Source organism: Saccoglossus kowalevskii, chromosome 9 (genome assembly GCF_978046115.1).
Source record: "Saccoglossus kowalevskii chromosome 9, keSacKowa6.1, whole genome shotgun sequence".
NCBI lineage: Eukaryota > Metazoa > Hemichordata > Enteropneusta > Harrimaniidae > Saccoglossus > Saccoglossus kowalevskii.
This window is the reverse complement of record NC_140649.1, coordinates 25445908-25459740: the sequence shown is the minus strand read 5'-3', so window position 1 is coordinate 25459740 and position 13833 is coordinate 25445908. Positions and strand designations below refer to the sequence as shown.

The 13833-nt window shown below is 34.4% G+C and overlaps 1 protein-coding gene across 1 annotated transcript; it reads left to right on the top strand.

Annotated features, from left to right (window-relative positions):
* The first annotated feature begins 2121 nt into the window (after positions 1 to 2121).
* On the top strand, positions 2122 to 13414 carry LOC146739018 (von Willebrand factor D and EGF domain-containing protein-like). The gene is made up of 14 exons (XM_085504039.1): positions 2122 to 2569; positions 4173 to 4235; positions 6505 to 6797; positions 7052 to 7135; positions 7453 to 7776; positions 7864 to 7937; positions 8214 to 8289; positions 8745 to 8945; positions 9105 to 9304; positions 9741 to 10221; positions 11208 to 11477; positions 11572 to 11686; positions 12009 to 12180; positions 13331 to 13414. The coding sequence occupies exons 1-14, from the start codon at positions 2122 to 2124 to the stop codon at positions 13389 to 13391; spliced, it is 2862 nt and encodes a 953-aa protein (XP_085360165.1). The 3' UTR covers positions 13392 to 13414.
* Positions 13415 to 13833: the final 419 nt, after the last annotated feature.

The window sequence follows — 13833 nt, the reverse complement described above, 5'->3', positions numbered from 1 at the left end:
ACAGCAGAAATCTATAAGTTTAAAATTCACCAGCTGTACTTGAATGTGTTTGAACCTTTGGAACTCTGTAACAGGACTTTACGTTGAATAATGTCTTCCTTACGCGTAATGCCATGACCTTTATGAGTTTGGTTCTTCTACACAGTTCACAGTTCACATCCACCACGTGCACGGTGTTGTATTATCAGGAACGATGGCGATATATACAGTTGATCGTCGGCTAGGAACTCGAATCTTTAACTTAATTGTTACACCATGTGCATTTCGAAACAATCTGATCACCGTGTGTAATTATAATTTTAAATGCCGTATTTGCTCTGAAAAATATAAAAACGTATATAATAGCTTAGTTCGCATTGTTCACGTACTTTCGTGTTCATTTCATAACTTGTTGTATGTGGCAAGTTCAATATTTTGTCCATATTAAGACAAAGCCGAATTTAAATTACCCACAACTTAGCTTACACTAATATACGCATTTATCAATGTATTATAGAAAACTTACTACTTACTACTGCATATAATAAAAACTGGTATTATACATTGACATTATATAGAAGTAATAATTTGACCATAACAGCCAGTGTTGCTAAAATAATAAAATACAATCATGACCTCAACATGTTTGGTGGCATCAAATTTGCCTTTCATCCTCGGAATCCAAATGACATTAGACCAGAAAATCATGTAATTTGCCTGAAACTCTTTATCAGTAGAATTGTCAATAATTTAAAATTCAACACAGTCAATTTCACAGCTAAATGAAATGATAAAGTTTGATTCCCTACATGTTGCAAATGTTGTAGTCATGAATGATCCTGTTTTGATCATAATGTAGCAGATGCGTATTTGCAGAAGCAGCGGGGAGATCCGATGTTAAATAAGATATGTGAGTTAGGATACAGCCCTCTTCATGTCGATTGCAGAACTACAGAAAGCATGTTTCGTATAGGATTTATTCAAGTTGACGTGTGTGCAGTCAGAAACTATATATATATATATATATATATATATATATATATATATATATATATATATATATATATATATATATATATATATATATATATATATATACGATCACTCACGATCACAGAAAAATCGTTTTCAATTTGTAATTAATGTTAACTAAAAAATGTTAACTATTTTCCCACATAGTTATATTATTTGCTTCTCTCAATGTCTATCCAATAATACAGTTTTTGCTGTATGTAGTCTTCACACCTATCATAACTCAGTTCAATCGTGGTTGATATCGATGATGACGTCACGCAAAATTGTAAACATATCATCACCCAAAACACAATAAGGAGGCACAGATGGTGTCTCAGAGAATTCTCTCGAATTTGAGAAGGGAATTCTTAAATGTGTTGAATTCTACCATACTAGTACAGTAAAAATCGAAAGTTTCACCAATCTTATATTTTATTAAGTTAGCCACATGATACATAATATCAATAAACAAATAATTACCTCTACTCTATCAAGAAACCGCTGTAGGAAATAAAGCTCTATAAAATGATAAAATTGAATGCGTATTATTTGTAGTGATGTGTACGTTACAAGACAAATGTTATAAAATAAGCCTGCATACTCCATGCAAAGAAAGTGCGACTGCCCACTTAATCTAAATGTTCTTTCTGATTGGATAATGTTGAACTCAAAAATATCAAGTAAATCTCTTATAACAGCCATTTTGATTTATAAAAATATTTATTTATTTATTTATAAATTAATTATAACGTTCTAAATCTCGAGTGTGGTTTATTGTATCTGCGATTGTATCAGGTAGTGGTTGCATCTGTGATTCTTTTGTTGCAGACTGCAGTGTGTATAATGTGATAAGGTATTTGATATATTTGAATAAGAAATTTGTTCACAGGTGTTATAAAGAGTTACTGCTGAATCAGTTGTGTAGAAATTCCAAATTCCAAATTAGGCTATGTTGATAATAGTTTAAGTTTGTAATACAGAAGGCATTACCCCAGACATATCCACAGTATGGCAGTTGATTTTTTTCTTGCTGAACCCCGTTTGTAAGAGGTTCTTTGATTGGTTGGATAGTTTGGACGGAAAATCTATGTTTATAGTTGTTCTCATTAAATCTAGTTTTTGTTCACCATGCTTTTTGACGTATACTCAGTGCCACTGTTTAATCTCCTGATATTTTTAGTGAATATTGCAGTAACCAAGGCAGAGGAAGACCCGTGTTTTATCTACACCCCGATAGACCAGCCAGAGAGAAGTATTAACTACCACGTTGACCCGAGTGACCCAGGAATACTTTGTGATATTAACTTATCATTCAAGTGGTACAGATTTGTCAGTAAGGCTGGTGGTGAAATGACCACAAGAAATGACTTGCCGGAGTACAGCTGTGGTACACATATTCCCCTTTACCTGAATGGTACACACCCAGTGGGAAATAAAACAGTACTGCGTATTGCATGTGGTAATCAGTATGGTATTAAGTGCGATTATTATTACTTTATTCATGTTAAGAATTGTGGAAATTATTTCGTGTATAAGTTAATGAGTACCACGATGTGTACGAGGGCATTCTGTGCAGGTAAGTAATTGTTTATTAAATATATATATATATGTCATCAGACAAGATCTCTTTATCTGTAAGAGTATCAGCGTTGTTGCTGCATGCCATTTGTTTTAGATTGTTCCTGACTGCTTCCGAGGTATTTACAAGCCATGACAATTTGTGTGTCTATGATGTAAGGTTTCGCACCTCAACATACATCATACATGTAATTCTGAATTGGTTCTTCCAACTATTGATTGCGATTCTATTGAAATACTGAACATATCATAGTTATTTTAGGCCCTACGCGGAGGTTGTTACTGCAATAAACCCCGCCTACCGAAGTTACATTTAAAATTGCACAGCTCCTGCTGATCACTGTAAGCACTATATAGTTAACGAGAAAACGTATCAAAATTTTCTTTAAACAAATTTAAAAACAAAGTTTCCAAAAAAGCTTCAATGCTCAACTCGTAAAGGAATTGCTTCCATGTCAACTAGTATTATTGTGTTTACGTTACTCATTCTGTTCACAGTTTCTAACATGAGATATATGGCGACATTTTCTGTTGCGAATTTGATCACGATTTTGCTATATAAACACAGGTGTGATCATATTTGGTTGACAAGATTGCTATACTGATAAATTCGGGTTCTTCTTTGTTGTGTGATTTTTTAAATGTTTGTAGCGTAGTCTTGAACGCCTGTGACCGGAACTTAGCATTCATGATTATTTTCCAAGTTTTTTGTTCTAAATTTCTTCCTAGAACCATTGTAATGCCCATCATATTGACTTATTTACATATATAAACTTTTACATTTTAAGAAACTCCCCGAAATGTTTTAGTAAATATTTGGCTTTCAACTTCTTCATATAAATCACCAAAGCGACTGCTTTGTATATGTATATGTACATGTCAGAGTTAGTCATTTTAAGTATGTATCTCAAACTGAGAAGCCGCATAAGCAGGCACTTATAATCTTATGAATATTATAGCACAAGTATAATTTAGAATAACATAACACTAAGGGATTACATACAAACTAATGTGTAACGTACAACCCTAATGTAAATTGTACAAACAACACATCGCAATATAACAAAACGCTAAAAAATGTGTAAAGTTAGTTTTAAAACAATATTTGAACTTGACACGATGGGCAGATAAAATGATCTTTTATTATATTGTGTGTTAACGACTTCAGGTTATATTACCATCAACCGCCGTGACCTAAGATTATGATCTAGGTCACATCAAACGTTGCTATAGTGACATCACCCAAACATGACAATAAGGTGATGATAACGATGATAAATTATACTGTGTGTTAACGACTTCGGGTTATATTTCCATCAATCGCCGTGACATATGATTTTAACGCAGGTCACATCAAACGTTGCTATAGTGACATCACTCAAACATGACAATAATGTGATGATCAAGATGATAAATTATATTGTGTGTGTCTGTGTGTGTGTGTGTGTGTGTGTGTAAAATTACGGGGTTTTGATAATGTAAGACCAGGGATCAAGGCTTCAACATATGAATATGCCTGATGCATTTTTGTAGAGGCCACCTAACTATACTAAAATGTCTACCATTGATGTTAAACGGTTTTATTGATATGTGTCTTTCAGGGACTGAGGTGAGATGCCCAGAAGGGCAGACGTCTCCCAATGGTTTTACCCCAAACTGTTCCGGTGAGTACATTATGTGTATCTTGAAATAAATGTCGATTTTTGAACAAATACTTAACGAAGTGGATGTAATTATTGTGTTCACATTTGTTTTTGCTACGTCTACATAAGAAAACAAAAATAGCGTAGTTAAACCTCCTTGCAGTGGATATCAGGACCGGTGTAACTATTACATAATAGTTACATCGACGTAAAACAGAACACGTTGCGACGACGTAAAGGGGTTAAATATGATGGTGCCACGTTTAAGCGCATTGGCGTCCAGGCTCAACTGCAATAAAAACTGCAAGGTGATGGCAGTTACGTTGCCGTTTGTCACGATAACTTCAATCGGTATTGCAGGACAATAACATCCATGGGAGCCGACAATATAGGACTTTGCTAGAAAAGATAGAAAAGCGTGTAGAAATAATCAAAGTTAAAATCCTAAGTTTATGTTGAGAAAACATGCTGCGAAAACGCGATCACATGCTTTCTTATTCCACGTGTTATTATTTTGACCAGTTGCAGAAATAGAATAAAGATTCGGAGGGTAATTGGCAAACACGAAAAACTTTTTTTAAAGTGAAATAAAATGTAGTTTAGGCTAAAACAAATGATTAACAGTAGATATCTTTTGTTTTGATGTATATAAGCCATTTACAACTGTGTTATAATGATTATAATGTTGAAAGTTGTTACGATTGGATTGATATGAGCGGTTATACTGGCATACTTACTACATCAAGCTTGAAAAGGACTTGGATATTTCGGACCAATAAGCAGTTTGTGAGAAGTTATCTCGCGTGAATGCGAACTAACTGTTCCACTAATTTTTAAACACAATCAGTGCTTGACTCAAAAAGTACAGCTTGCGCTGACTTTGATTGATTGACAACGCAATAGACCAAACGACTGAATATCAGATGTATTGTGTGATGAACCAACGAACATTGTGCTTTAAATCAGCACTCACTGTGACGCGTCGATAATATGGACGTAGTAAGTAACCATGAAAGACGTACTAACAAATTATAGATCATTCAAGTGGCAAACATCATAAGTACATGAGACGACCAGGAGTATAGAAGCAAGACATTAAGACGTTGCGAGTTACTTCTACCGTGACTTATATGAATTAGTTATTCACCGGGACAATAAGTTTGAGAGACAAGCGAGAATTATCTAGTACGAAGTTACAATCGATATTATCTGACGTGCAAACATTGAACTATGTAATGGAGGAGTGTATGTTATAGCGGGCGTTATTAGATAACGTAGGGAGTACGTTGAACATCCCCCATAAACAGATGACACGTACGCTGATTAGGACTCAAGCGGAAATCGTATAGTTGCTGGTGGGAGTATTTGTTTTGTTGAGCCTGGGGTCACGATTTTGCCTCAATGAAAAAATCTCAGTGGTAAATACGCTTATATACCCCAGCCATCCGTAGCTCTTCTGTAGACATTCATGGTGGGTGACAGTTCACTGCTCAGTGTTAATCGACGTTTTTGAATCCTGGACAGCGCCTGGATCACAATTTCTTGTCGGATTTCACTTCACTGTGAGCAATATACTACGCGCTCCAGGCTGTCTTTGAGACTATAGAACAACTATGGAACAGTGTGAAAAAGAAATTTAAAAGGATCATTCTATATAGAATATTATCTTTTTGATCGCTGAATAATATTTACAAGCATTTTGAAAACAAAACATAAAAGACGGCATCGACAAAAAAGACTGCTACCCCGACAACGAACAAAAAGTGGGGTTTCCTGATTATTAGGAAACGTAATTTGTATAAACTAATAACTATGAAACTAATAAACCATGAGTCAGAATATCATATTGAAAGTTTTCACCAACGATTGTTTAATGTCCAGCAACTTTAAAGCGAGTAATGTAACTCTCACTTATTTGAGTTGACTGAACTCTATATGCCTGAACACTCGTTGTATGTTATTCTATTCCTTAATTGTATTGTATTGAGTCAGTTATCTGAAATAAACCTCCTCATGAACGTTTACTCAATCTAAGCCATTCCATACTTAGTTTGTGAACATCAGGGGTTTACTTTGGTCTTTACTGATTTTTTAAGTAGTTTTGAAATACAAATTTGATCTTCAAACCAAGGGTAAAATTCTATAAAAAAAAGAAACCTGTCGCTCTGTGTAATTAGGTGAAAGATCAACATAACTCAATTCATAGGAAATTATTTTTATTTGAGAAGTGAGCCGAAAAATAAATCATTTACCTATATGTCTGTCTTTCTCAATACAATGATATACACAGATACCCACCCGACACTATCGTCTGGGCCCGTTGTGTCAATATCTGTAGAAGAAAGATACTATGATGAACCATATCAACATTTGATGACACCCGTGTTTTATTGTGAGTTTACTCCCACGAAATATGACGACCACACGACGCTTTTCAATGTAAACTGGTATGTTGACGATGAACTTGTGAGAATAGTCAACCTAACACTTCATCAAGGCGAAGCTAGAGAATTCAAATTATCCTTAGATGACTATGACCACCCATCGACATTAGATAATGGTTTATACGCAATGGGACAGACGGTGAGTAATACATATGCCGTTCAATATCAATTTCATATCTTATTTCAGACTCAGCCCCGCAAGAACAGTACACGAATTAAACTTGTAAGTAGCATCACATGCTTTCAACCGTTCTGAAAAAATAAAATCAAAACCTAAACACTGACGCCACTGTGCACTGTGTAATTTTAGAATTGTAAGCATTTTTAGATTGATTCATTCATTCATTTATTCACTAACTCAAATTTTATGTTTTATTTTTAATCGTTTGTCAGGTAAAATGTGGTGTTGTTGCAAGATTTGAAGGATTGGAACCCGTCAACCCAGAAGTATTTGACTCGTACTTTGCTGGAATAACGGTAACAATATATATATATATATATATATATATATATTATTACATTGTTCTATTGTTACCTACATTAATGTTCTCAAGTTGCTTACTGTAACGCATAATACTGTCCATAATTTGTACATATAAACCGATATTATTGTTGATTATTTGCCTGTGGTAGCCTATTATGGCGACTCACATTAATCTGTATTATTTTATAATATTATGAGTTTTTGATGTTAATCATTATTCACTAACTAATAATAATTGTTGCAATTTCGTTTTTTATTAATTTATTCAATTATTACATATTATGATGAGTCGATTCGTTCCTGTTTACAGATTATCGACACCGCTTTTAAACTCGACAAAAACAGTTATTCACATCCTATTCGCTTCATCAGTAGTGTTCCCATTGTCTGTGATCATGGGCAAGAGTTCTGTCGAACAACAGTTGGAATTTATAGTACAGCGACTGAACTTCAATTTAGCGATTGTTATGTTCACCTCAATAATTCTTACACCGTGGGAGCAATTGAGACAATAGTTGTGACACGCCGCCGTGATGAACCGGTACATAAAGCTGAAGAGTACATATTACAATTTGACACATTCCAGAGCACGAATCCTTCATACTATGTGGGGTACGCCCCTGGAGAGGTCAGGGTAAGCGGCTATACTGAATATCAAGTTATTAATATGCGAAACATAATTAACCCATCATTGATATTTATATTTTGAATATATTTGTAGGTGAATGTAGATGACGACAATGCTGGGCAATGTCGAGCCACGGGTCTCTTTCACTACCGTACTTTTGATTTGACGTAAGTTACATACTAGCTATGTTTATGCCATACTAATACTGTAGAAAATTAGCATAAATGCAAATGAATTGAAATGAAACTACCAGTTATTTCACACTCAAACAACCAAATCACACGAGAGCGTAGTCAATGTGCATACTGTGACGACGTTTGCTGGGACATTTGATGGAAATGTGGGAATAAATCGCATTCGTGGATTCATTTGTGGGAAAAAAAACCTGTAAAAAATATCGACTGTTATCTTGTTTAATTATATAAAAATGTGTTTCCTCGCAGATATTATAACTGGTATGGAGATGGTGATTATGTGATGATAAAAGAAAAGAAAGGGTTTGAAAAATACAATTTCAGGGTACGTGAATGGTTAAATACGTTTGAATTAAAACATCAAAACATGTTCAAAACAACACGCATCCAACCTGTACTTGATACGTACAACAATTCGTGTAAGGTTAATGGTCAGCAAAGCTACATCCAACATACATATGTACTCTCTAATCTAAAACATACATTAGCCAATTCCGTTGGAACTTGGCACACAAGCAAAGTAAGGACCTAATTTCATTTCAATATTGTGAACATAGACTGACATAATTGAAATTAGAATAAAATTGTGTATTTGACAACATAAGTGTGAATTTGTTACTAAAGATGTGTGTCAGGGCCGGTTAATATCATGCCTTTGTGGTTATATGAAATTGATGGGCTGTGATTGAGTCAACTTGGTCTCTTCATACTGAAATCATAAGCTATAAGTTATCGTACAGACTGTGTGCCTACTAAAGTTCGAACTTTAATTGTGTGTAGGTTGAAGTCCGTCTGATGGAGTGTAACCGAGGTAGCTGTGAAAATCTTTCACGTATTTGTGCAATAGCTGTACGTGAAGGAAATGACGTCGCTTTTGTTGACAACTGCGATGACCTAATGACGTATTACGTGCACAGAGATCCTCTACATTGTAATCCAGCGTTTAAAGTGTCCATATCGCCAAATGGTAGAGAAGTATGGGTAGGATTTCACAATCATAAATATTCATAACCTGGCATAGCTTTGGAAGTGACCATAGGCCAACTAGTGGCTGACACACTGTCCAATAATAATCAAATTTCTTGATACTCGAAATAATTTAATGGGTTAAATCTCATGTTCATTCACCTCAAATAACAGATACACACTGGGTCCGGTCAGTTAGTTCGATATAGCGGTGTAAATGTGTATATCGACTTCAATGAAGCGCTATATGTTAGTATAGAAGGACTATGTGGCTCTTTTGATGGAAATAAAACAAATGATTTATACTATGTGGACTCGAACACAGGGGACATAATACGGAATACTGATGCGGACACGTTTGCAAAGACATTCGAGTAAGGACCTTTATTTTAGTTATTAAATGTCTCTGTGTCATGAGTACAACTGTTGTTTTTTTGTTTTAACTGTTGAATTATACAACATCTTCGAGCGAAGATTTACTTTTATTAATAAACTGATACATAATACATCGATCACTGTGACAACAACTCCATGTGATATTTTTTGGACAGTATGATTTTGTCGTCTTTATGAAACGTCATTGGTTTCCATAGAGACAGCTTCATAATACAATGTTTTTATACTTTTTGGGTGGTATATGTTAGTTCGGTTCTTCGATCACTCTAAGGAATGTCAGCTACTGTCCTTAAACTCTATATGTTCAAAAGCAGTAATATTATTTGTAGTAGTTTTATCAATTGTGTAAGTTTTTGAGCGGAGCATTTGTCGTTACCCTAAACCAATGATGTCATGCTTTGCTTTTATCTACAGGCTAGATAAAGGCACAAGTCTCTTCTATGAAGAAAATCTTCCGACTGCAAATCCTGATCTGTCATCTCGCTATCATACATGTCAATGCTTAGTGGAGGATCCTGATAAACCGGAAGACGGGAATATATTTTGCGGGAGTTATAGCGAGCCAATACAAGGATATGATGATGGCACTGAATATTTTACATGTGAGAAATTACATCAACGAGCAATCAATGCAAGTAGTATTAAGACATACACTGACGACTACGCAGTCTATAAATCTATGTTTAGTCGCCATCGTCCAGATACACCCGTCAATGTCTACAATGCAGATAGCCTACCTACCTGGCCTACACCCAGTGGTATCACAGAAGAGGAAGCTATGCAGGCGTGCCACGATGCAGTCTACCAATCCAATATAATTGAATATTGCGAACAGGTTGTAGGATTATCAGAAGATATTGACAATGTACTAGTGGACTGCAAGTTTGACATTCAGGTTTGGCTGTTCATTGATTCAGAAATACAAGCATATGAGAATAGATGTTGTCAATGTGATCGATTCAGATTGACCCAACACTGCGATAAAGACATTCTGTTTTCAACATTATGAAATTATTTCATTTTTTTAGAGGGGGGTGAAAACAACAGATTTTAAAAAAATATATTAAGTAGAAATGATATAATTTCATTATTACCGATTACACAATATTTGCTATATTCTCTACAATTGCATTTCATTTTTCATGAATTAACACTGAAATGTAGTGTATTCAACAAATAGTGCATGAGAATTAACTTTAATAAATATGATTTTACTTGGTGAAAATGCATAAATTTTTCTGCATAAATATAAAAGGATTCTACAAGGTCGCAAACGGGAAGACCTTATCGTTATGTTATCCCTAGATACATATTAATATAGACTCAGTGATTAAGAGATTACCAGTGGTGATGTGCTCGTACTGTCTCAATGGAAACATAAGTACAATTATTTTCTGTAGGTGATGGATGATACATCTAGCTCAGTAAACGCACGATCAGTGTTAGAAAGCAGTTGATTATCGGTAGTCTACAAAAATACAAGTTTGTGGGTAATGAATGGTGAAGGTAAATTGGCCCCACCAGAGTACATTGTGGGAGCAACGTGTCCGGCTCATTGCGCTGACAATGGAAACTGCACCATTGAAGGTGTATGCATCTGTAAAAAAGGTTTCACGTCTGTTGACTGTAGTATAGAGGCTGATAAAGCACCCATAGTGTATGAAATATATAGCAGCAGTGTCTGTGATATGCGGAGCAGATCATGTAGTAGAATTACTGTAGCAGCTTTGGGCATCTTCGACTCTGGGCACCTATCTTGTCATATTCACGAGTTTGAGGCATGTATAAATTATTTAATTATTTAATTAATTTATTTCCGAAAAATCCATATTAATCTAATTTTTGACTTAAAATTAAACTTTTTTATTTTTTGTTTACTAGTATAATACGGACACTGGTACTTTGATAGATACGGGGGTAGTAGCGGCCACATTTACTGACTTCATGAGTGCTTACCATATGACCTGTTATTTACCGGTGACATACGTAAACATGAGCCTGAAGTCGAGTAAGGAGCCATTAACATCGGCCATTCATGCATTTGGTATTTCTGTCAGCAATGATGGTGTAAATGAAAGCAACATGCTCTATTTCATTTTATATGACTCTGTTTGCGTCAATTGTCCAGAAGATGGACTATGTACCCAACGTGTAAGTATGGATTAATTGATCTTCGAGGCTAATCTTAAGCACCATTATAAGCCATCACTATGAGTTTGAATTATTGTTGTTTTATGTTTCACAGAAAGACGCTTGTCAGATAGATGGGAGATGCTATAGTGCTGGAGAGATCAGTTACTTCAATGATTGTCTCGTTTGTGATCCTGACAATTCAATTTCAGTTTGGACTTATCACTCTGGTTGGTATACTCTATTTTTTATTCAGATTGTTCACATCATAGCAATAATGTTCAAATTATTAGTATGCTATGTCCTAATAGATATCAGCAGAAACACAAACTCAAATATTTTTTTAATTTATGATGTTTAAAAGGAAAAAGAATGGATAACATTTGATCTTATATATTTGCCAAATCTAGAAAACTATAGGCAGTGTCACGAACAACCGATATTTTGCGACACGGAAATAGGATTATCAATATGGTGAGAGCACAACTTTTCTTTTGCTACAAAATATCATATTCGATACTTGTAAAAATAATATATGACATTTTTATTTAGATGTATGTCCAATTTTATCAACTACGAAGACAGCGACATCATTGTCAACGTCGATCAGAATTCCTGGAGTGGTTGAAGAGTCAACAACTGTAAACGTGGTTGTTATTCTGATCGTTTTTTGTATCTGCAATATACTTGTTACCCTAACTGTAATAGCAGTTGTACGGAAAAAGTAAGAAAATATACTATTTTTTTCAAATTAACGCAACATCATTCTCAGATGAATTAGCGGGAACTTGACATATCTTCAATGCACAGGTCATATGTTAGTTAAACGCTATAAGTACTATTATTTGTCCTCTACAAATGTAAGGAAGCCATTTTAATACATTTTGGCGATGTGTTATAAAACACACATTCATATATGACATATTTTAGACACATGTAACATAGATCTCTTGCACCCTCAGTGTCAGTCTAAATTCAATCACTATTATATTATTAAGTATTTACATTACCTGGATGAATCATTAATAAGACAATATACTTCTGTTTTTGTGTGGATTGAAGTAGACCTCAAACACGAATACTCAGCAGAAGGGATAAATCCTGTTGTCAACTGAAATCAGCAAAAATGTCATTTTCCGTTAAGGTATTTTAGATCGCATATGGATATATCTCATAGTATACCCGACTGCAATGATGGTTTACTCGTTGAATACATAATCACTTACATAACTGACCGAGCATTATAAAATCGCGTGGAAGAAAACTATTGGTTATCATTTTGATGCGATTGACAAATGTTTGAAGCTTATTCTCCTAAATTTATTCGTCCAGGCATGGGTATTAAAATAGCTTGGTATTTGTAAATTCTCTAAAATTACTTTAACAATTTTCTCAGTGATGTTTCTTTGTTTTGAAAACTTCCTCCCAGTTTTTAATTGTCAACTGTAACTACTGTCACATAAATAACATACAGTAAAGTCAATACACAAAATATATGTGACACCTGGTAATATGCATAGAATACACGTAGGCAAAATAAGGCAAAATCAGCATTAAATTAATATTAATAATTTAATTAATATATAGACCAAACGACCAAGGGAAAACCAATCAGAACAAACGACAAAATTGGTCCGTCTTAGTCTCAACGAAAATGTTTTCAAATGTAGTCCCAACGAAAAGTTTTACGATAAATAGTTGAAGTGTCGCTATTACTGTTACACGCATGCGTAGAATGTAATACCAATTTTAAGATCTCTAAGGATGTATGAGTTGGCTACAACACCATTGACTAGTGACTATGTCACGTGATATACACGCGAAATGTACAAGCATGCAGACTTGTTTAATTGTTTTTTATTTGTATTTATCAGGAAAGCTATGAATAACAGGGTGGATCCAGCGCTCAAACTTGGTGACAACGGTCTACAATAAGGAAACTCATCACGTAAACCAAAGCAACATAGCTTCAATTCATGTCTTCTTTCTATTATATGTGTGAAATATATACTCGATAGATTACACGCAAGTAGAACTGATCTATGAACGTCGATCAATAATACTTTAACATAATGCAATTACTCATGTTTAATATAGGATTTTATTGTCGTCACAGAGCTAGGAGTGAAGTGTTTTAGTTCATAAGTGATACCAATTTATGTAATAAATGAGTTGTTGAACACACTACATAGTTTGTTATTTTTTCAGTCATAATTCAAGACAAATAAAACGCGAAAATATATTGAATAGAGAATTATTTTTTCATTAATATTCTCGTGTAATTAGTAATTATGTGAAATATAATTGATATGTACTTAGGAATACTTTTTGTTATGGATTATTCTTAATATATTTCTTAATGTTCTTGTGAAAATCA

What these genes read in the sequence shown, in the direction of transcription:
- LOC146739018 (XM_085504039.1), top strand. Translation starts at nt 2,122, where the DNA reads ATGCTTTTTGACGTATACTCAGTGCCACTGTTTAATCTCCTGATATTT. An exon ending in TATACGCAATGGGACAGACG is followed by an intron (nt 6,798 to 7,051) that starts GTGAGTAATACA and finishes ATCGTTTGTCAG; the next exon opens with GTAAAATGTGGTGTTGTTGC. An exon ending in ACGCCCCTGGAGAGGTCAGG is followed by an intron (nt 7,777 to 7,863) that starts GTAAGCGGCTAT and finishes ATATATTTGTAG; the next exon opens with GTGAATGTAGATGACGACAA.